This window comes from Scardinius erythrophthalmus, assembly GCF_964197995.2.
Source record: "Scardinius erythrophthalmus genome assembly, chromosome: 4".
Taxonomy (NCBI): domain Eukaryota; kingdom Metazoa; phylum Chordata; class Actinopteri; order Cypriniformes; family Leuciscidae; genus Scardinius; species Scardinius erythrophthalmus.
The window spans coordinates 57,277,218-57,301,408 of NC_138224.1; the positions used below are offsets into that span (position 1 = coordinate 57,277,218).

Genomic DNA, 24,191 nt, shown 5'->3' on the forward strand with positions numbered 1-24,191 from the left:
GTTTCGATTTCTTCTTCTTCTTCTCTTGTTTTCTGACGGCTGGGAAACCAGCTTTAGGCGCATTAACGCCACCACAACTCGGGTGGACGAGAACGGAACTGCGAGTTTATCTCTCACAACTCGGACTCTATAACTCATCATAACTCATAATTCTCAGAACCAAAGGTAAGATTTGTCAGATAAAAGTCACAATTACATTTTTTAATAGCTAGTGAGTTTCAGTCACGCTTTCTGTGGATGAACAGCAGGTCTTCTAAATGGTTTAACTGATGATTTTAGCCTCCTTTAAACTCTTAACAAGCTGTTATATCTAGTGCATGTATATTGTCCAACATAACTCACCTATTAAGAGTGCTGATGTTTGTTTTCTTCTGTTCTTCTTCTTTTATTAAAGAAATATCAAAACAAACAATACATATCAAATGCTAGGGGAGGTATAACAGTCTTATAGGAATACGTTAGTGTGTATATGCTTGTAAAATTCTGATGGCTTTTTGTTTCTTCGAGGGCAATATTTACTCAATATAAAGCTTCATGTTTTTAAATGCAATAAAACAAGTTTTTCCCCCTGAAAATGTACACTTAAGAATGTGAAATTTAGCCATCAAAATAAACACATTAATAAAATAAGTGTGTGGTTGTTTATCTTTGGGTTTACAATAATACCTAGAAGAACATCTTTCCACATTAATGTTAAGTTTTTATCAACATTTTCCAACAATGAAATCAAGTAGAATGAAATTTTTGTGGATAATTTGTTATTTTTTCACATTCGTTCAACTTAAGTGCAAAATAACTCACAATTTCATGCATAACTCTTTTAATTCAGCTCTAAGAATCTTCATTGGGTGTCTTTGCCGACCTCTTGTGGAAAAATAATAATGTAACATGATATTTCATGACTCTAGATGGCCTTATAGCTGTCAAATGAGCTGTTCCTCTGGTCAGTTCACTTCAGTATGCGTTCAGATACACGTGTAGACATTATAAAATAATTTTTTAGTAAGAATTTTGAGCATTTTTAGGTTTTTCTATGTGTACTGAAGCATTCCCTTCATTCCTGAGGGGTCAGATTGCCCTGCGAGGGTATTTCTTATTTTAAATTTCAACCACAAAACTCCTCAAATCCATCACTTTTTTTGTGTGGGTGTGTATTCATGGTTCAAGTGTGAGAAAAGTCCTTGGACGTCTCTGATGAACACTCAATAAAAATAAAAAATCAAACATTTTCCAGGTCAAAATGACCCGGGGGAGGGAAGGATGATTTAATGTTTAAAGGGTAACTAAACCCCTGGTCAGAGCCTGACTCCACCCACTGGCAATATTTGAAAAATGCTGTAAAAGTGGGCAGACCCCAGCGGAGATAGACGGGACCCACCGAGGGCGGGGCTGAGTGGTGGGGCGTGCACCTGAGACCCGCAGTGACGGATTAATTGACAGCTGCTGTCAGACTCTAAAATGGAGAGTGACTCACAGCAGGGTCGCAAGACGACGTAAAGTACATGCATCTGATGAGTTTTATCGAGTTGATGTCAATAGCGCGCGCTCTCTGTAGGCATATTCATATTTTGCCGCAATGTGAAAAAAATCCAGCAAAATGCACCGACGCGTTTGTCGACCCCAGAGGATTAACTTTAGCCTGACCATAAAAAATTGTGATTATATATATGATCACTCACATCAAGACGCCGCTGTGGTGGTGGAGTCCATGCAGGAGGAGCAGCGTTTGACACTGCGCCGCTTTTCAGCACGAGCTGTGTGGAGAAGCCCATTTCCACCTCTATTGCGTTACAGACAATATTGGTTGCACACTTGAGCTCCACTGGCTCCTAATTTCCAAGTTTGCTGGAAAGCTATGCAGTCCAGCAGTGCTGTTACAACCAGCAAACCTACACCTACGCTACGTACCCTCCTGACCACTGTACTAAATACAGATAAATCTGCGCTAACTTGAAGCTATCCTAACTGCTATCCTGATGCAATACTATGCGTGGTAGCTCTAGCTCGTACCAAGGGAGGGCGTGGCGAACTGGAACCTGCTTACGTAGCGGTGTACCGCAAACATCCAATAGGAAAATTCAACTGCAGTAGCCACCGTTCAACCTGAAGAGGGAAGCACTCAGACGTTTTTACACCATATATTGTAGAATTAAAACACTTTATACCCAAATGTCAAAAAAGTTACTCGAATCAATGAACAGCACTAATAAGGACCCAATCTCACAGATCATTAACTAAAAAAAGTTGGTTTAGGGTTTAGTTACCCTTTAATGTAGTTCAGGAACTTTTACACCCCATCTGCATATTGGCTTTCCAAACTAAAAGTGTTTCACAAAACTAAAATCAATGTATCGTTTTTTTGTGGATGATTAGGCAGGGTGATTTTCACTTCATTTTGAAGAAAAAACACTAGGCGATGAAATCCATTAGACAAAAGTCTTATTGGCACATATTTAGAATGTGTTTTGTGGCCTTATTTCAGAAACTTTAGTTTTTATTTTTTTCAATAACCATGCATAAACATTATTCTCTCAAAAATGCAGACATGTACATTCTTGTTGCTCACATATTATGGTAGCCCTGTTTGTGCTAAATAGTGTGTACTTTTTTTTTGCCATTAATATGTTTATAAGCAACTGAAAAAAGCACAAATGTCAGGGCATGTCAGAACATCTCAAGGACCCCAAAAACACCTTAGACCCCAGAGGGTTAAAGGAACACGCCGACTTGTGGGGACTTCAGCTTATTCCCCGTATCCCCCAGAGTTAGAGGACTCCACACACACCCTTCATCATCTCCGTGCGTATATATAGATATCATCAATGTGCTTTTGGGTAAAACTGCTGAGTATTCTGGCCATGATCAATGCATTGTCACTTTAATTCAGTGTGAGTAGCGCAGCAAAAACAGACTCGCGCCATAATGATCGCATCACTGCTGCTCCTGCTCCTGTTACGCGCCGCCTCTGCGTGCGGTGGGAATGCTCTAATCTGTTGACATGGGCGCCGAAAAAAATACGCCCTGCTAACGCATGCAGTGTGAAACCGGCGTGAGCGAAATCTCTGCTAGGCATTGGGACCCAGAAACTGTCTGGTTACTGACATTTTTCTAAATATCTTCCTTTGTGTTCAGCAGAAGAAAGAAATTCATACAGGTTTGAAACAACATGAGGGTGAGTATATGATGACAGAATTTCCATTTTAAAGTGGAGTATCCCTTTAAAGGAGGCCTGTTGTTTTCTGCTGGTTGAATTTGTTGGTTGTTTCTAAACATTGCTGCTGTTCAGTTGTGACTGATTTAAAAACTTTCACATTTTATTTATTGTTTTGTTGCTCCTGTTACCTTGTCTAAATACGTCGTGGAGGACAGAAAAATAATTAAGCATGCTAGTCTTTTTATGGTGATGTCATGAGGCATCGCAGACGCTAGTTGGTCGTCGTCCACTATGACACACTATACGAGATGAAACAATCGAATATTGCGTCCCGACGCCCGTTGTCGTTTACGAATCTCCACGACACCCTACGTCAAACACATCGGGCCAAAATGGTGTAATCTGACCCAGGCATTAATGTCCATATAACTGTAATGATCACCAAGCACTGCTAGCGTCTCTGTCCATTACATTAGCCCCAGCTCTATATATGAACATGTTAACAGATAACGCTTGATCAGACAGCGAACACGAGCTCAGACACAAGAACGAACCCCACTCAACTCAAGACTTCACCCACATTTATTGAAGTCTGTATATAAATACACATGCACATTTCTCAATGTAAACCAGAGTGAACTCGAGTGCACGAAATCCCCGGATCATGCAAGGACGTCGGTTCAGTTTACAAAACCCACAGATGATTCAGCATATCCTGTGAACGGATCCAAGCCTCATTCCACGCTTGTTCTGCCTTCTTCCGTATAAATAAATAGATTTATTAAAAGCGCACTCACAGAGTGAACTCTTATGTACAGAATTTATAAAGCAGTCAGTCAGTGAGTCTGCCGGTTCCCACAGAGAGAGAGAGAGAGAGAGAGAGACTGTGTTCGCCATCGCCGGTCGAGAACCGAGAACATTCATGGAGACCGAGGGCGAAGCGTGGGAACCGGGACCCTCCGGAGAGAGAGAGAGAGAGCGAGCGAGCGTGTGCACATCTGTGTCAGGAGCTCAAACCAGTGACGCACGTGTGCAAAGACAAGGCAACAGTCTGAGAGTGCGGTTAAGGCTGAGGTGAAAACAAACTTCCCTCTTTAAGCCAACAGAACGGCTCGGAGGAACTGGCAAACGAGTGATTGTGCGAGGCAGCCTCGGATCCCTCCGTTCATCAGCGCTATATACAGGCTAAAACAAGCGTACGTGTAAATCTCTCACTCGTGGACTCATGCGAACACTACAGCGGGTCCAGCACCTCTTCAGCTGGAGTGGGCATGGCTCTGGGTGCGCTTCCCCTCAGCTGGTGTTCATGGACCGCTGGAGCTCCTGCTGCTGCTGCTGGTTGCTGTTGAGATCCTCCTCCTCCTCTTCCTCTTCCTCGGTCTCCTCGGTGGTCTCGTTGGTCTGGGCGGGAGTCTGCCGGTCCAGGGGGAAGTAGCCCGTGCCTCGCACCGTGTCCTGCCGCTGGTAGAAGAGCACGTACGCTGCTTTGGACTGGACACACACACACACACACACACACACACACACACACACACACACAGAGAGAGAGAGAGAGAGAGAGAGAGAGAGAGAGAGAGAGAGAGAGAGAGAGAGAGAGAGAGAGCGTCACTCATCTGACTGGGCGAGTGACTGCTGAAAGAACGGAGGAGAGTCAGTGACACGCTTGAACTCCTCACCACGATCTGGTCCTCACTGATGGCCGACACGTTGCTGTCGTCGAAGCTGTACCACTTCTGCTCGTCCCTGTTCTCGGCGTACGCGGTGTCTGACGGGGGAATCAGTGACACTAGACAGTTCAGTTCAGCTGACAGTACTCTCACATCATCTGTGTTCAGACACTCTACCAACACTCTACTAATACTGTACTAACCCTAACATATCACTCAACTAATACTCTAATAATCTACTAGTAACAGCGATGAGGGAGTCCCGGCTCGGGCTCGTGATACTCACAGTGTCCTCCCCCCAGGCCTCCGTAGTGGTTAGAGACGGCGATGAGGTCGTAGCGGCAGGGCCCGGCGTCGGGGTTGATGAGGAACTGGGACATGTCCAGATCACTGAGGGTCAACAGAGCGAGACTGTTCACACACACACACCTCTGACACGCACACACACACACACCTCTGTCACACTGAGCTGTCGCTGACGTACCGCAGAGGGAAATCCACCAGCGAGTCCAGCTTGTCCCTCATGTAGCGGCTGTAGGAGAAGCGCTTGAGATGGACCACCAGCACCGGCGGCACACTCCACAGGTCCAGCTTCTTCGTGGCCTGCTGGTGCTGCTTACAGGTGGGACAGTACCTGACACACACACACACACACTCAGCTAGAGTCAGAGCACCAGAGGCACCTCAAACATCTCAATCCCTCTATTCAGGTCTCTGGATCTCGCATTGAGTCTCAGATATCGGCCCGCATCATGTTCTGTCATTATGTGAAGACTCGCTATTAAACTATCACTCAGAAGTCATCTCAAGTGTGTGCATTAATACTAGGGCTGTAACGATACACATATTCGTATTGAACCGTTCAGTACGAGGCTTTCGGGTTCAGTACGCATCACAAATCTAACGATTTGTTGGACCAGTTTTCCTGCCAGTGCGAACAAAATTGTGTTAGCAGTCGCCCAGCATCAAATGGCGAACGTAATGAAAGCGGAACGAAACTGCGCTACTCGCTTGTGCTTCACGGACCGTTTATCAGATTGGACCAGTAATAGACAGCGCAGTGACACTGCATCTACACAGCGCTGGAGATCCAGTGAGGAAAGCATTTGAATTCGCCACAAAACTCAAATATTATCATATTTAAATGTTATTTTTAATGTGATGACTAGAATATGGTAAGTGTATGTAATGTGAATTGTGGAAGAAATGTAATATGTTCTATATGTTTGCATTTAATTATATTTATAGAATCTTAGAAATATGCTGGTAATTAGATTAATGTAGTGTCGATACATACCCTTATGAATGTATGTGTATCTCCTTGTGTATGACCTGACAAAAGTTAATGTGTGACTAAGTGTATGACCGAGACAGAGGGTCTACATTCAAGGGTATAATATGATAGACAAATCTAAACAATGTATTAGTTATGGCTGAGAGATTTCTTCATTTAGCCTCGGGAAAACAACCTTGGGGAGGAACAACTATAAAGAATGAAGGTTTATTAGTTTGGCTGTACTGCTCAGTCACTTGAAAAATAGAAAAACCAGCATGAAAAAGAATTGTGATTTTGCTGAAAGAATCGTGATGTGGTATTTTTGCCATATGGCCCACCCCTAGAACACCCGCTCTGCCTCACCACGGGTCTGCAGCTCCCAGCTTCTCTTTGGTGGTGAAGAGCTCAATGCAATCCTTCAGTTTGTAGAAGCTCTTCTTCTGGGGCTTGTACTCCATACTCTCGTGCTTATCAAAGTCCTGCGGAGGAAACAGTCAAGCATCTCAAATCTCACCACACCAACGACTCTCGACGGGAAGCGGGAGGGATTTACCTCAGCCGCCGACTCGTTGAAGTACTTCCTCTTCGTTTCTGGCTCCCAGTCCAAGGAGAGATAGCATCTATCTGCACGAAAACAATGACACGAGTCAGATGATCACTTTAAACACCACTGATCTCTGGAAGCACACGTTAGCGTCTCCCACCGCTGAGTCTGGCGTGGTCCTCGTCGAAGTGGATCTGCCGCGGCTCGCCTGCCCTGATGAAGTTGGCGTCTGTCTTCCCCATGTTGTTGAACTGGAATGTGAAGAGGCGCTGCTTCTGGCCGTTGGGCGTCGGGGCTTTGCAGGAGTTCCCCAGCTCGTGGTCTCCGCCGCCCAGCGAGTCCTCCGACGGGCTGCTGTTGTCGTTCTCCGAGGGAAGCTCCTGCTCCTGGCTGGACTCGTCGTCCGGCTCGTCCGTCTCCATCTCACCTGCCAGACAGACGAGACACACGCTTCAGTGCCTCAAACCCCTTAACCCTCATCCTTCCCACGCGCTTCAGTGCCTCAAACCTCTTAACCCTCATCCTTCCCTCGCGCTTCAGTGCCTCAAACCCCTTAACCCTCATCCTTCCCTCGCGCTTCAGTGCCTCAAACCTCTTAACCCTCATCCTTCCCACGCGCTTCAGTGCCTCAAACCTCTTAACCCTCATCCTTCCCTCGCGCTTCAGTGCCTCAAACCCCTTAACCCTCATCCTTCCCTCGCGCTTCAGTGCCTCAAACCTCTTAACCCTCATCCTTCCCACGCGCTTCAGTGCCTCAAACCTCTTAACCCTCATCTTTCCCTCGCGCTTCAGTGCCTCAAACCCCTTAACCCTCATCCTTCCCTCGCGCTTCAGTGCCTCAAACCTCTTAACCCTCATCCTTCCCTCGCGCTTCAGTGCCTCAAATCTCTTGACCCTCATTCCTTCCCTCGCGTTCTAGGACAAATCTTTCTCTTGAGACATAAATTATACTAATTTTTTTTTTCCAGAAAGTTTATTTAATTTTGATAATATTTTTCTACATTTTTCTGTGCAATTTTTTTGGAGATTTTTTTATTGTAATTACCTTTAAATTACTAGATTTGATCAAAAAATTATAAATAAATAGTAATTTAAGCACATTCTTCATATTCGTTCAACTTAAATTCAAAATAACTCATCATTTCATGCATAACCCTTTAACTCAGCTCTCACTATCTTCATTGTGTGTCTTTGCTGACCTCTTGTGGAATAAAATATATATACCATGATATTTCACGACTCTAGATGGCCTTATAGCTCTATATGGAGCAAATGAGCTGTTCCGCTGGTCAGTTTACTTAAGTATGCATTCAGATACACGTGTAGACATAAAATATTTTTTGGGAAAAGTGTTAGCATTTTTAGTTAGAATTGAGCATTTTTAGGTTTTTCTGAAGCATTCCTCATATTCCCTTCATTCCTAAGGGGGTCAAATTGCCCCGAGAGGGAAGGATTTGTTACTTTTTTAAATTTCAACCTCGAAACTCCTCAGATCCATTTTGTGTGTGTGTGTGTGTGTGTGTATTCGTGGTTCAAGGTTGACATAAGTCCTAGGGTCTCGGACCCCTCTGATGAACACTGAAATTAAAAAACAATTCCGGGTCAAAATGACCCGAGGGAATGATGAGGTAAACATGTCAACATGCAGTGGCACAGGATGCATTGTTGGTTAGTGAATGCCAACACTGACATGTGTGAGAAGAGATGCGGTCAAACACATGCTTACTAGGCCACCCCTCCTCCATTATACCATTGGTGGCGTTGCCATTGATGGAGTGTTGTTTGGGTGAGAGCGTCTCCTCGCTCTCCTCGTCCTCAGTGGCCGGCCGAACGAAACGACTGAAACGACACCAGACGAACTCTCAACTAGCAGCAACAAATAAACATTCCCATCAACTAAACATTAGATGAGAGGGGCTGTTTTTGATACATCTGTGTGTGTTTTGGGCTGGATTTCCCAATAACATTGACACTTACCAAACAAAATAATGACTATTGTAACGCTTGCCGTAAAGCAAGTCAAATTTGTAGTTTTCTTATGTCTCATTAGAACTACAGAAACGCGACCCGATCTGGCAATCTTACATAGTGTGGTTATAGCAGATAAAGGGCCGCGAAGCGGAGGCATAAGTGTTACGACTTGATGAACCACTGAAACGATTTTGGAAACATCATTTTAAGGTAAAAAATCTTCCTTAGTGTTGCTTTAATTGTAAGGTAGAGCTTAAGAACGGCGTAGCATAGGGAAGGTTTGGGGAAACACGTATTAACGGTAAGGTACAGCTTAAGGTACAGAGTAGGTTTGGGGAAACAGGTATTAACGGTAAGGTACAGCTTAAGGTACAGAGTAGGTGTGGGGAAACACGTATTAACGGTAAGGTACAGCTTAAGGTACAGCGCAGGTGTGGGGAAACAGGTATTAACGGTAAGGTACAGCTTAAGGTACAGAGTAGGTTTGGGGAAACAGGTATTAACGGTAAGGTACAGCTTAAGGTACAGAGTAGGTTTGGGGAAACAGGTATTAACGGTAAGGTACAGCTTAAGGTACAGCGCAGGTGTGGGGAAACCCAGCCCTGTGTGAAGCCGCTACACACCAGAGGCGCAGCAGGAGCAGGTTGTACAGCTTGTCCTCGCTGATGGTGCGCGGGACGCTGAGCAGGAACGGCTGGCCGAAGAGCGGCGTACTGGTGTGGTTGAAGCCTGACTGCTTGTACTTCTCCCGCAGATGAACAGGAATCACCACGTGATCGGTGTCCTGGCTGCCGGCCAGCTCGAACCTGCTCCACACGGACACAGACGCAGGGATCAGAAACACGCACTGACCTCTCACCCGCCTCAGTAACCACAGGAGCTCACACATAGATGGTGTCCCGCTCCATGATGCTGCTCAGGTTCTCGTTGCTGGCGAATATCCGGTGAAACCTGTGGTTGTATATGTCCGTGACAATCATCTGGACGGGCAGAGGAAACACAGTGAATGCTGGGAAGCTCAGCATTAGAGGCGAGAGGTTAGCTTCTCCATGCCCACGGTTACCTTCTGAGCCGGGACGCCCGACAGAGCCGAGAGCGATGCGCACAGGTCCGAGATGAGGCCCACTTTAGGCACCGTCAGCTTGTACTGAAACAGAAACAACAGCCACACCTGTAACACGTTTCAGCGCTCCCAGGGTTCTTCCTGGATCTAAACAAGGCGGAGGTGGGAAAATCCTGGTCATGGTTGAAGAAAACCCTTTTTACAAGTGCATATTTTAGGTATTTTAACAATAAGGTAAGTAGTTTGTTATTTTGAGGTCACTAGGAGGTGCTCTAGGCATGTTTTCCTTGCTTGCTTTTCTCTGAAGGGATATACGCTGTTGAAAACTAAAGTAAAAGAGACACACGCTTGTTGCGTTTCACTGTTTCACTGGGTTCAGAGTCTTTTAATGGTTTATATCTCATCACGTTTCAGCGCAACACAAGATCTGTGCTGGTACCTGCGTGGGTTTGGCCAGGGCGTCGAGCCACACCAGATACACCTCCAGCGTGCGCTCCTTCTTCATGGGCAGGGGCAGCGTCAGGTAGCAGAAGGGGTCGAAGGTCACCGAGACCTTGGCGCACACGGGACACACTAGCGTGGACTTGAACAGGCCGTGGAAGATGTCCACGATGATGGAGTCGTTCCTCTTGATGTGGTTCTGCCAGGCCTCCTCTGCAACCACCTGCAGGAGATCGAGGCACACACACCGTCAGCCGTCTCACACACACACACACACGTATCACTCATATGAGGTACGTGAGGCGGGGAGGTTTCAACATCAAACCTTCAGGTTAAAACTGAGATATAGCTGAGTGAAGGAAAAACTGCTTCTCAAGCTTTTACCTCTTTGTAATTTAAGCTGCTTTTCAGGCAAAATCATTTTACACACGAATTCACAATGTTTTTAGACCACAGGATGATTTAAGCTACGATTAGCATTTGACCTTTACCCCCCATGATGTAATTTATATTATCTTCATAAATTCGACAAACTAAATGGAGACGACTGTAAGAATCGACTGAAAAGCGAAGATCAAAGAGTTTTTCGTATTAATATGACACAAATCAGATTCAGTATTTGTGTCAGAGAAAATGTCTCTTTAAAAATTAGACTGTCAACACTTTAGGACTTTGTGATTTCAACTCAAATCAGTTCACATTTATTTGTATAGCGCTTTTCATAATACACATCGTTTCAAAGCAGCTTTACAGAAAATGCATGAGTCCACATTACAATTTAGAGTCATCTGTTATATATAAAAATCACAGTTAAAATTTCCAAAGAAAGATGCTAATTGGTGGAACAAAACACAAAACACACTATTCTCCATGATAACTCGTGAGATGTACTTCTGCTTCTCTGTGCTGTGACCTTGAGAGCGTGTGTTTGGCGTATCTCTGAACTCATGTGTGTGTGTGTGTGTGTGATGGACCTTGTCGGGTCGTGTGTCGGCGTCCTTCAGCTGGATGTAGGGCTTCTTGCGGATGCGGTTCAGGTCCTCGTGCAGCCCGTCGAGCAGGAAGGCCAGCAGCTCGTGAGAGTCCTGCTGCTGGTACCCCGAGAACTGAGGCGCAAACCGGCCCACCAGAGTCTAGACACACAAACACACCGACTTCAGCAACAACCCAACCACACGTGCTTCAACGTTTAACAGCCCAACACTGGCCGTCAGGAAGAGAGGTGGAAACGTTCACATCATAATACATCAAAATACATGGTGCATTTGTGTATGCACAAGTAGTCTGACAACAGCCGGTCTGATCTGATCTCACCATCATCGAGTCCGTCTGTGATTACATGAAGAAACAGAAGAAACTGAGACAGACTAAATCCAGAAGAACTGCGGGAACGTCTCCGAGACGCTTGAAGAAACCTTCCTGCAAAGCTACAGGACTGTGAAAAGCACTGGCACTCGTGTTATAATGCTGTAAAGTGAGAATGCTTTAAAAAATAAAATAAAAAATTGAATTTATTCATGATTTAACTTCTATTAACTATCTATATTATAACTATTCAAACTATTCAAATCTATAACTATTCAAATCAATATATGGTGTAACAACCCTTTGCGTTTAAAGCGGCTTTTGTCCAGGTACACTTGCTCATAGTTCTTCAGGAAGGTTTCTTCAAGCGTCTCGGAGACGTTCCCGCAGTTCTTCTGGATTTAGTCTGACTCTGTTTCTTCTGTTTCTTCATGTAATCACAGACGGACTCGATGATGGTGAGATCAGATCACACCGGCTGTTGTCAGACTCCTCGTGCACACACAAATCTCACTGGATTATTACAATTAATGGCAAAAACAATGTTTGGAAATGTGAACTGATATTTCCTACTGACACACTACAGCAGAAGATATAAATAACTGACTTAAAACCTTTTTTTGGGGGGGGGGGGGGGGGGGGGGGGGGTTGGGGGTTAATATGCCTAAGATTTTTGCACAGTACTGTACATGAGCCGTCAATGTGGATTATTCAGTTGCATGTAAACGAGACACATGGATGAGCGTCTGTATGGGTGGATGTCAGAGCAACTCCTCCTGGCCTTTACCTTGAAGGGTCTCGGCGTGACATAGCTGTGTTTGCCCGACCACAGCTGCTTGATGAGCTCGGCGTAGGCCTTGGCGACCTCACCCTTCATTCCCAGAGGATTGTCCTCGTTCAGCTCCTCCTGGAACTTGTCCTTCAGGAAGTACTCGGTCAGAGGAGGGACGTTACTCAGGCACTACGAGACACACACACACACACTGAACTCATCTCTCTCTGCTCAGGCTGTAGTTAGATCAGGGATTATAGGTGGAAGGGAAGGTTGTGCTCCTGTACCTGTGTGGCCGAGTTCATGAAGCAAGTGTTTCCCAGGTTGGAGAGGCCGCTGAGGCCGGGTTTCTCCGCGCGCCGGCCCTGATCCGAGTGCTCGTAGCTACTGCTGCTGTACAGGCCGTAGCTGTTCTTCATGCTGCGGGCGGACACACACACACACACACACACGTGCAGGTGAGTGAGAAGCCCAACAGGGTTATAGCAGCAGTGAAAGCAGATGATCATGCAGACACAGCTCAACACATGCAGGGAGAGCAGCGTAAAGCACACGCTCTCCAGAGGCGGAGACCACTGTTCATTCACCAACCCCTCAGATGGACTATCTAACTAATGACATTAACTCCACACCATGGGTCTAACAGTAAAAACAAGCGCACCAACTGAAGAGGAAGGGCACACCTGGCAGGGATCCAGACATTTTTCGACCGCTGTCCTGCCGGTGCGAACAAAATTTTATATAGGCACAACCACAACACTGCCCGGCATCAAATGGCAAACATAATGAAAGCGTAATGAAACTGCGCTACTCGTTTGTGCTTCACGGACCGTTATTATCAGATTGGACCAGTAATAGACACTGTTACTACACAGCGCTGGAGATCCAGTGAAGAAAGCCATTGAATTCGCCACAGAAATTAATAACATCGCTGCGAGATCCAGAGGAAACATTCAGATTCAGTGCAGTTCTGTTATAAACTAAAGATATCAGATCAAACAGCGCTGATGTGGAAACCAGGAGAAACATGAATGAACAAGTTATAAAAGGCCACAAATCAGCAACATTCACCATGGATTTACTGTAGTAACACTAACTAACCATAGTATTGTGACAGAAATAGTCTTAAATAGTGTTTAAATGTTATTTTTAAAATTTGTGTTCATCCTTCAAAGATTGTCCCCATTTATAAAACTAAAAGTTTCAAGATTTACACATGTAACTTGTTCTTATGTTCATTATAACTCTTGTTTGGAGAGGGTTTTTGGACTTCTGATAGAAAGACTAACATGCTGCCAAATGCCATAACTTCGGTGTGTTCAAGCAGCTTTTTCCCCCCGACGCAGGCGATGCTAGGCAACAACACAGTCGGCCTTCACCAGCGCTGGCGTCGGTTTGATGGGTTCTTACCTTAAGGGGTTAACAGTCTGGGACGGTCAACAGAGATCACTTTAATAAAGCTTGAATGATCGGGATCGGCTGCAAAAATCTTGATCGGAGCATCCCGACCAGAAGGAAGGTTGTAAAAGCTTATGATTACAGGATTTAAAGCATTTCCTAGCCATTTAAAATAGTACTCTACAAAGTTTCAGACCACTGGCAAACTGCCCAGGCCAGGACGTCCCAAGAGCACAATACTGCACTGGAGTCTCGTAACGACACGCTATCACAACATCAACTGCGAAATCTGCAATACAGTGAATACACCAAAGAGTCTTTGAGGAGAACGTGAGGCCATCTGTGAGAAAACTGGAGCTGTAAGTGGATGCTTTCCACATGATAATGACCCAAAAGATGCAAGACAATCAGATGCTGAAGAGAGAAATGGAGAAAACTGGAAGGTTTTCCATGACACTGGCAGTGTTCCATTAGCCAAACTCATTCATTATCCCCTGCCTTAGCCCCACCCACAAATAACGCCCTCCCCAAGCCCCACCCACAAATAACCCCCGCCGAGCCCTGCCCACATAAGCCCCTCTTCTTAGCACCGCCCACCAATAATGCCCTCCCCAAGCCCGCCCACCAATAACCCCCGCCGAGCCCTGCCCACATAAGCCCCTCTTCTTAGCCCTGCCCACCAATAACGCCCTCCCCAAGCCCCAACCACCAATAACCACCACCGCAGAGCCCTGCCCACATAAGCCCCTCTTCTTAGCCCCGCCCACCAATAACGCCCTCCCCAAGCCCCGCCCACCAATAACCACCACCGCAGAGCCCTGCCCACATAAGCCCCTCTTCTTAGCCCCGCCCACCAATAACGCCCTCCCCAAGCCCCGCCCACCAATAACCACCACCGCAGAGCCCTGCACACATAAGCCCCTCTTCTTAGCCCCGCCCACCAATAACACCCTCCCCAAGCCCCGCCCACCAATAACCACCGCTGAGCCCTGCCCACATAAGCCCCTCTTCTTAGCACCGCCCACCAATAATGCCCTCCCCAAGCCCGCCCACCAATAACCCCCGCCGAGCCCTGCCCACATAAGCCCCTCTTCTTAGCCCTGCCCACCAATAACGCCCTCCCCAAGCCCCAACCACCAATAACCACCACCGCAGAGCCCTGCCCACATAAGCCCCTCTTCTTAGCCCCGCCCACCAATAACGCCCTCCCCAAGCCCCGCCCACCAATAACCACCACCGCAGAGCCCTGCCCACATAAGCCCCTCTTCTTAGCCCCGCCCACCAATAACGCCCTCCCCAAGCCCCGCCCACCAATAACCACCACCGCAGAGCCCTGCACACATAAGCCCCTCCTATTAGCCCCGCCCACCAATAACGCCCTCCCCAAGCCCCGCCCACCCCAAGCCCCGCCCACCAATAACCACCACCAAGCCCTGCCCACATAAGCCCCTCTTCTAAGCCCCGCCCACCAATAACACCCTCCCCAAGCCCCGCCCACCAATAACCACCGCCGAGCCCTGCCCACATAAGCCCCTCTTCTTAGCCCCGCCCACCAATAACACCCTCCCCAAGCCCCGCCCACCAATAACCCCCGCCGAGCCCTGCCCACATAAGCCCCTCTTCTTAGCCCCGCCCACCAATAACACCCTCCCCAAGCCCCGCCCACCAATAACCCCCACCGAGCCCTGCCCACATAAGCCCCTCTTCTTAGCCCCGCCCACCAATAACACCCTCCCCAAGCCCCGCCCACCAATAACCACCGCCGAGCCCTGCCCACATAAGCCCCTCTTCTTAGCCCCGCCCACCAATAACACCCTCCCCAAGCCCCGCCCACCAATAACCCCCGCCGAGCCCTGCCCACATAAGCCCCTCTTCTTAGCCCCGCCCACCAATAACACCCTCCCCAAGCCCCGCCCACCAATAACCCCCGCCGAGCCCTGCCCACATAAGCCCCTCTTCTTAGCCCCGCCCCCTGCAGGCTTACTTGCGGCCGCTGAAGCTGCTGTTATGATTGTTTGCGAGAGATGAAGGGCAGATCTTTGGTAAAGCAGAGAGAGAGGAAGCACCAGATGACCTTCAAAAGACAAGAAGAGCATGAGTTATAGGAAATGATGCCAACCGTCGGGAAGAGGTCAAGGAGATCGAGAAAGCAAACAAGCCAGTGTCAAAGCATCTGATGATCCATGTGACAATCCATTCGTCACACTGACTCACTTGAGCGCCGTTGAGCCGCGAGGCCACGTGCCGTCTTCATTCTTCTGTTCGATAACGAGAACCTGCAGACAGAGGAAAATGACCACCTCAAAAACCTCATTCCCATCACTGCGAAAACAATGACGTCCTGTGCAAAGGTCAATGCAAGGCCTGTGAAACAGCGCCTCACCTGTCCCTGGTAGAGTCCGGCGTCCTGGATAGTGCTGTCCGGCTTGTTCAGCGGCTCAAACGTGTTGCTCATGTACTTGTTCCACAGCCGGGTTTCCTTCTCGTCGGGAATACTGAAAAGCTTCCGCATCTCTTGCTCGATGGTGTCTGTCGGGACAGATGTGTGCAGAGAGTGGGTTAGTTCAGCCAGAAATCATCATTCTGTCATCCGCCCTCATCTCAATCCAAACCTGAAACACTGCAAGGCTCATCTTCAGAAACACAGATGAAGAGATTCCTGTCCACACAACTGCCAACGTTCATGAAGAGATCATACACATTTCTCAAACAGGCACAATGGATTTTATTTATATCATCTTTGATGTGCTCTGTCAATGTGATGCATGTCAATGTTTAGATGTGAATAAAAGCCTTAATTCAATCCGTTCATCATACAAGGCGATCGAGTCTCTACAGAAAATTTGGACTAAACTGGTCAAATCACTTCAAAATCAACTTCTTGAGCATCAAAGAGTCGGTTGCGTAGCTGTCAGTGGAGGGACAGAAAGCTCTCATTAAAATATCTTCATTTGAGTACTGATGAACTTGTTGAGAGATGAACAGAAGTCTTACGGGTTTGGAACGACATGAAGGTGAATACTTAATGACAGAATGATCATAATACCTCCTGTGAAGTGTCATGTGTGATAGTGATGGGCTGAAATCAGACATGGTGTCAGTGGTTCAGGAGGAGTCTAGGCTTATCTCAGACTGGTGTTATTCAGTACCTATAGTGTCCGCTTTACTGAACCTCCTGGTGACGATGTTGTCCATGTTGCCATCTTCACACAGCTTGAGCTCGGTGAGGTAGACTTCCACCTTACAGTGTTTGACGAACATGCCCTGCTCCACCACCTGAGGAACACACACACACACACCATCAACAGACACAAGAGACAACAGCCACCCGTCACATCAAAGACTCGACTGCACTGCTATGATCAGATTGATCTCAATAATCGTCTTCTGTAGAGCTGCTCTACCGCTGAACTAATGAAGTCTGCATCATTGATTCTGTTATTTTCCTGATTATCCCCGTGAAGCTGCTTTGAAACGACCTGTACTGTATAAAGGCCTGGAGAAATAAGGCTGACTTGTGCGCTGAACTCAGATTCATCCTCTCACACTGTTAAAAATCATGTTCTTCCTCAGAAATTATGTTTCCGTCTTGTTTTGTTCTAAATATTCTTAAATCAAGATACATTTGTGGAAGAAACAAAACGATTGAAGATATGAAATCTTGTTTACTTTTAAAAAAAGTATGAAAATGAAGTGCGTTTGTGCTTAAAACAAGATCAAATATCTGCCAATGAGGTCAGAAAAATCAACTTAATTAGAAGAGAAAACAGGTTTATTTTTCTGACTCCAATGGCAGATATTTGATCTTGTTTTAAGCACAAACTCGCTTCATTTTGCTTCTCCAGTAAACATATCTTAATTTAAGAAGGTTTAGATATTTGTGCTGGTCCACTAAGACAGAAAGGCTGAGGAGGAAGATGAGAAAAGAGCGATAGATCCGAGGTTTTGGTTGTGTTGATCGAGGCGGCCGGAGAAAGGCTTATTTTAGCAGCAGCTGGAGCACAACAGCTGAAGGATTCCTGACTATTTATTCCGTCCGGCCTGAAGCACCGCAGGAAAACCCCACGCTCTCCTCTCTATCAGGACGCCCGCTCCTTCCTTCACCCGGATACCCCTTCTCTGCCCTCGCCCGGCCGTCTCTGGACCCGCGCAAACCTCTTCCCCAAAGCCCAGGAGAGAGAGAAGCGTCCGAACCTGCTGCATGCTGGAGTCCATGCTTCTGTGCGGCGGTCATGCGCTGCTCCGGTCAGCACAGAAATAGCTCAGAGCCACCCGACACCCTCATGTAGAGGGGGGGTGTACGGGACACCATCATCACCTGCTGATCTGAGTCAGACCGACTCACTGCTGCTCTTCAGAAGATCCGGCCACTGACACGCGCTTCACCACTATGTTCACCAGCGTGTGATTCCTTGCCATAACCACTCATCTAGACACACACACCAAGGGCCCTATGTTAAGGATCTAAGCGCATGGTCTAAAGTTCACTTAGAGAGTGTCTGAATCCACTTTTGCTAGTTCATCGATGGGGAAAATGGTCGGCGCTCCCGGTGCATGGTCTAAAAGGGTGACCATGAGTAATGAGTGAGTTTTAGGCGTAATGTGAAAAAACATGACGGACTTTGCAAGCGGAAAGACTGAACGCGTCTCCGGAGCGCAAACGGATCTGCTCGTGCGCGAGGCTAAAGCGCTAGCAGAACATCTATGGGACAAGCTGGATTCACCATGTCTTTATGTACACAATAATAATCTTTTACATTGTAATCCTTTTATTTTAAGTTTTTTTGGCATGTGTGTGTGCTGCTGCTGCGCGTTCCTGTGTTTGTAATAAGCAGAGTGTGTGTGTGTTGTGGATCCGCCAATAGACACACATTACTAACACGCTCCTTAAATAACAAAAAAATAATAATAATACTGCGCCACTGACTTTAGTCCAGGTCTCAGTCGGTCAATGGCTCAGTCTATTTCAGTCGCCTCTAAATAGCACCGCTCCAACAATACGCCTGAACACACACTCGTTCTCAGACCAGCAGCACACGGGCACACAAATAGGCCGAAATGCATTTGCTATTTAAAACAACGTGGCGTCGGACGTGAAAATGAAAAGTGCGTCGGGCTGAAGCAAGAGAAACACACTTGCATTGCACAAGGGTATGACAGGGCCCTATAGAGCCAGAAGTTGTGGGACGTCTGCTTTACATGCACTTTAATGACACCCCATTCCTGATGCATAGGGTTTAATATGGAGTTGCTCCACCCTTTGCAGCTATAACAGCTCCAACTCTTCTGGGAAGGCTTTCCTCAAGGGTTAGGAGTGTGTTTATGGGGATTATTCTTCTAGAAGGGCATTAGTGAGGAGCGGCTCTGATGTTGGACGAGAAGCTCTCAGTCTCCGCTGTAATTCATCCCAAAGCTGTCCTCTCGGGATGAGTTCAGGACTCTGTGCAGCCAGTCCAGTTCCTCCACACCAGACTCGTCATCCGTGTGTTTGTGGTCCTGCTCTAGGGCTGCACGATGTGTCGTTTAAGCATCGATATCGCGATGTACAAATCCACGATATTCACATCGCAGGATGTGCGATGTAACGTTAGGCTGTCGTAGTTGATCTGTTATTCATTAACCGTACGGGCCAGCTGCTCCCCAGCCCTTGATGAATGTGATTCGCGGATTAATTGCACAGCTTAACCATCATAGAGTGAAAGTTTATCATTTGCATGTGTTTTTAAGTCCTGTCAGTTTAACACGGCGCATATAAGAACGAGAGAGAGAGAGAGAGAGCCCCGGCCGCGCGCGCGCTCACCTTCACCGTCTTCAAACAACACGAGCGCTGTCTTGCTCTCTCTCCCTCGCGCACATTAATCAAAATAAATTGACACGATGGTGTTGAACAAAAGAAGAAAATATCCAGTGATGAAATGTTTTCTGTAGTTTTGGATATCTCGCACAAGATTTGACAACACACTGTGTTGTCAAATCTTGTGCGAGATATCCAAAACTGCCGAGATAATTACACGACGCGTGCCGTAGACTTCACGTCCGATTCGCGAACTATATGATTCCTTTGAACCGATTCAATTTAATGAATGGTTTAAACAACTGACCTGTCCAACACTGAACTCACGTCTGAATTGGTGTATAAAAAATCTGTAACACTTTACAATAATGTTCTATTTATTAAACTATTTAACTACATTAGTTAACATTTACTATTACTAAACTGCACTTCAACAACATTGTTAATTTCAACATTTAGGCTATAGCCTACATTATTGAAATCAAAAGTTGTACAGTATTTGTTAACATAGCTAAATGCACTGTGAAGGAACATTACCAAACAATGAACAGCTGTGTTTTATAAACTAAGATAAACAAAGATTAATAAATAAAGTAACAAAAGTATTGCTCATAGTAAGTTCATGTTAGTTAATATGTTAACAATTCAAACAATATCCTAAAGTTACAAACAAATAATTTACTCTAATTTAAATAATACTCTGATGTATAAATCATTTAAAATGAGAATGTAAGTGTGCTCACCCCATTTTTGTTTGTAAGAAAAAATTTGATTAGATTTCATATCGCAATATATATCGCAGAAAATTAAAATATCGCAATGTCATTTTTTCCCAATATCGTGCAGCCCTATCCTGCTCTGTGCACTGGAGCGCAGTCATGCTGGAACAGGAGCATCCCCAGACTCTTCCCAAAGTTGGAGCTTGAAATGTCCAAAATATCTTGGTCTGCTGAAGCATTAAGAGTTCCTTTCACCGGAACTAAGGGGCCAAGCCCTGAAAAACAACTCCACACACACACACACACACACACACACACACACACACACACACACACACACACAATCACCCCCCCCCCCTCCACTAAACTTTACACAGGGCACAATGTAGTCAGACAGAGAGGAGGATTCGTCACTCCAGAGAACACATCTCTGCTGCTCCGGAGTCCAGTGTCAGAGTCTCTGGTGTGTGTGTGTGTGTGTGTGTGTGTGTGTGTGTGTGTGTGTGTGTGTGTACCTTGCGTGCGATGGGCTCCTGTCCCTCCGTCAGGTCGTACCAGCTCACCAGGCGGCTCCAGCCCTCGGCCGGCAGCAGGATGTAGTCCAGCTCATCGATCAGGTGCTCCCTGATGCCCAGCGCGTCCCCATCTGCACACGGCACAGAGCAGAGGCGCTTTAGAGACCCCGGTGACCTGTGACCCCGGTGACCTGTGACCCCGGTGACCCCGGTGACCTAGGGCTGTAATGATATTGAACTGTTCGGTACGAGGCTTTCGGTTCAGTATCACAAATCGAGCGATTCGTGGACCAGTTTTCCTGCCAGTGCGAACAAAATTGTGTTAGCGGTCGTGACACCACAACACTGCCCAGCATCACATGGCGAACGTAATGAAAGCGGAACGAAACTGCGCTGCTCGTTTGTTGGTCAGTTCGGACCAGTCATAGACACCGTTACTACACAGCGCTGGAGATCCAGTGAAGAAAGCATCTGAACTCGACACAGAAATAATAACATCGCTGCGAGATCCAGCGAGAAACATTCAACCATTCCGTTATTAACCGTAGATCTTTATTCTACGGGTCACATGTGTGTCCGTACGGACTCTAATCCCAGAAGCGACTGCCATTTCCAATCCCAAATATTTATTTTTTAGTCATTGTTCTTTTGAATTATTATTTCGACATTATGAATAAAATTGCCGCCCTCAAATGTTAATCTGGAGCCTAGCAAACTTAAATAAAACTGAAGTAAAACAAACCTTTGTTTATAACTACAACAATATTACATGTCATATTTTCATTGAGCTGAACTGGCGTGTTTTAGGCCTAAACCTGACAGACACCGTTCTCTGAGCTGCGGTGCGTAGGCCACATGAGCATTATAAAGGTTTCTTAAAAGATTAAACACATTCACTAATATTTAAGAATAGAAGTATCGGCCAAGGACTGACTGACATGTACAATCACAGCTCGTTATTTGTCACGCGTCATGTTTTGTTTAGTGTGAAAATGTAAAGTCGATGTCAATACATTAGCAGACCGGCGTACATCTAATAAATGAATCACTCAAGAGCGCTGTGCAAGTTAGGTGGCTCAGGTTTTAGTGTGCATTTGTAGTGTACATGTGTTGTGTTTTGTATTTAGACTACTTATATTTAGGCTTATTTTTATTTTATTTTTCTCAATAAAAAATAAAGCGTTCTTTAATGTCATTCACCATCGTTTTGAGGCTCTCTTTTTTCAAAGTATTGATTTGGCACCGGTATCAAAAAACCCAAGCGATACCCAACCCTACTAAGACGACACGACAGGAGATAAAGCTCCATCGCTGTTCAAAACCAGAAAGATCACACTGGATGATGCTAGTTTAATAAATACATTTACTTTTTGTTGGTAAAAATCAGGGACATTTCTCTGGCATTTCTTTCTTTTTGCTGTATCGAAAACATACCGGACCGTGAGTTTTGAGAACGTTACACCCCTACTGTGACCTATGACCCCTGTGACCCGCACCTTTGAGCAGCCCGTGGTTGTCCACCGGTCCCGGGTACACGCTCTGCTCGCCCATCTGGTACTTGTCCCAGCTGTCGAAGCCCACATACTTCTTCCACTGCTTGAACCAGTGACTGTCCACCAGGTACCTGCGGGAGACAGCGGAAGTGACGTCATCAGCTCACCTGCACGCGAGGCACGTCAACAAACACACACACGCGCTGTCACTGCGGTGACTGAGGTATTCTGACACACACACACACACACACACACACACACACACACACACACACACACAGAGCGCTGTCACTGCGGTGACTGAGGTACTCTGACAGAAACACGGTGACTGAGCGATCATCTCGTGTGTGTCTGCTGGTTCACGCTGCTGTGATGATGAATAATCACGTGATCTCTTATGACAGCTCGTGCTGTATGAGCTGCTGTATGAGTGCGAGTGTTTGACGCACTGACGCTGTCTGACGCGACGCATCAGCGCGTGTTCTCCAGCGCGTCTCACCAGGTGTCTGCTCTGCGCAGCGGCGTCTTCAGGAGCGTCGCGATCTCTGCTCTCTGCGTCTCCACATCCGCCGCGCCGCCTTCCGCCATCTTCGCTCGCGCACTGCATGCTGGGAGCCGCCGTCAGCGCGTCTGTGTGACGTCATGACGCCTCTCTCATCGCGTCATCGGGATCTTCTGTGGGTTTTTTATTTATTTTATTTTTTGGCTGATATTGAATGGAAAAAAGTTTGGACTTTACCTCAAAAGTTCTCATTAACAAATAAAATGAAAGAGATTTCATTTAAACTGATACACAAATTCTACCCTACAAGACATTATCTATCAAAATTTAAGTCTAATATAAATGTTAACTGCTCTTTCTGCCTAGAGCAACCTGAAACATGTACCCACTTATTTTGGTCATGTGAATTCACTTACAAATTCTGGAGGGACTTCCAAAAGTTTATTGCTGATTTTGTATTTTCTGATTTTCACCTTTATTTTAAGAATGTTATTTTTGGTTTTCATCACTTTAATCACAAAGATAGTAATGCCTTTTATTTTATAAATCTGTTTTTATTTTTAGCAAAATTTCATATACACAAGAGCAAATTCACCAATAGAAACCCTGAACTCTGGCCTACAGATAAATGAAAGGCACATATCAGTTAAATAAATAGATAATGATAAAAGAAAATTACATATAAAAAAAATTCTCTTCATTCCTCTTCTAAGAGATCAAGGTATCTTATTATTCGAGATAATTTCTGGGCCGTTTTACTTTTCATACACTCCAACGATGGAAAGAAATTACAAATAAAGTCTCTTTTAAATACAGAAAAATAAGGTTTCATCTTCATTCATTTGCATTTATGAATGAAAAATTTGCCCAGAATCAACATTACATTAATAAAAAAAATCTTTTATTTTCTCATCCAACAGCATTCCAATCATAATATGCTTCCTAGCAAAAGTGGGCAGTGAATGAATCTTTGTCTCCAACCAATAAGACATATTTTCCCAAAAAGTATTTGAGAAAACACAAGAAAAAAAGAGATGATCAGTCGTCTCTATGTCAACTTGACAAAAAATACAGGCATTTTCTTCAGAATTAAACCGTTGTGTTAAAGATTCACGGCTATACCCCACTGGATATTTTAAAATGAGTTTCCTTAGCTTTAGGAGTTACTGGAAAATTATACTGTGTGTTGCAAAACATAGTTATTTTGCAGAAGTGTCGGATGTAATATAGAACTGAAACAAGAGCGAATAAGTTTGTTGGGAAGCATTGAGGTCATTACCATTGAAGAGAGTTCACAAGATCCATCCGGCATGTTGACAGAACAAAATTTAAAAAACTTTTTTGAATGGCATTTAAGACACGCTCAAATGGTTTGCGTTCACATATTAAATTATATTTAGAACAAAAGTCTCTAAAAGTCAAAAATCTTCCATCTTCATCCATTAAATGAAAAACTGTCCAAATACCCTATTCAAGCCGATCAAGAACACATAGAGACTTGTAAATCTATTACAAATCTATTGTTCCATATAGGGGTTCTGTGTGGAGAAAAGCTGTGGTTATATAATAACTTCCAT

At 45.6% G+C, this 24,191-nt stretch overlaps 1 protein-coding gene across 11 annotated transcripts; it reads right to left on the bottom strand.

The window, feature by feature from the left end:
- Positions 1-3,718: 3,718 nt before the first annotated feature.
- usp15 (ubiquitin specific peptidase 15) lies at positions 3,719-22,771 on the bottom strand. 11 transcript variants are annotated; one of them, XM_081364423.1, is made up of 22 exons: positions 22,612-22,771; positions 22,116-22,243; positions 20,620-20,750; positions 16,741-16,867; positions 15,975-16,120; positions 15,806-15,867; positions 15,576-15,665; positions 12,481-12,613; positions 12,209-12,382; positions 11,091-11,249; positions 10,115-10,339; positions 9,676-9,759; positions 9,498-9,592; positions 9,236-9,418; positions 8,392-8,480; positions 6,802-7,068; positions 6,651-6,721; positions 6,461-6,576; positions 5,306-5,455; positions 5,108-5,211; positions 4,831-4,919; positions 3,719-4,645 (listed from the first exon to the last, which is right to left on the bottom strand). In XM_081364423.1, the coding sequence occupies exons 1-22, from the start codon at positions 22,698-22,700 to the stop codon at positions 4,448-4,450; spliced, it is 2,910 nt and encodes a 969-aa protein (XP_081220549.1). In that variant the 5' UTR covers positions 22,701-22,771; the 3' UTR covers positions 3,719-4,447. The 11 variants fall into 11 exon arrangements, with proteins under 11 accessions (XP_081220549.1, XP_081220546.1, XP_081220553.1 ...); XM_081364420.1 differs by having other exon boundaries at positions 8,368-8,480; XM_081364427.1 differs by having other exon boundaries at positions 22,116-22,279; positions 22,612-22,710.
- Positions 22,772-24,191: the final 1,420 nt, after the last annotated feature.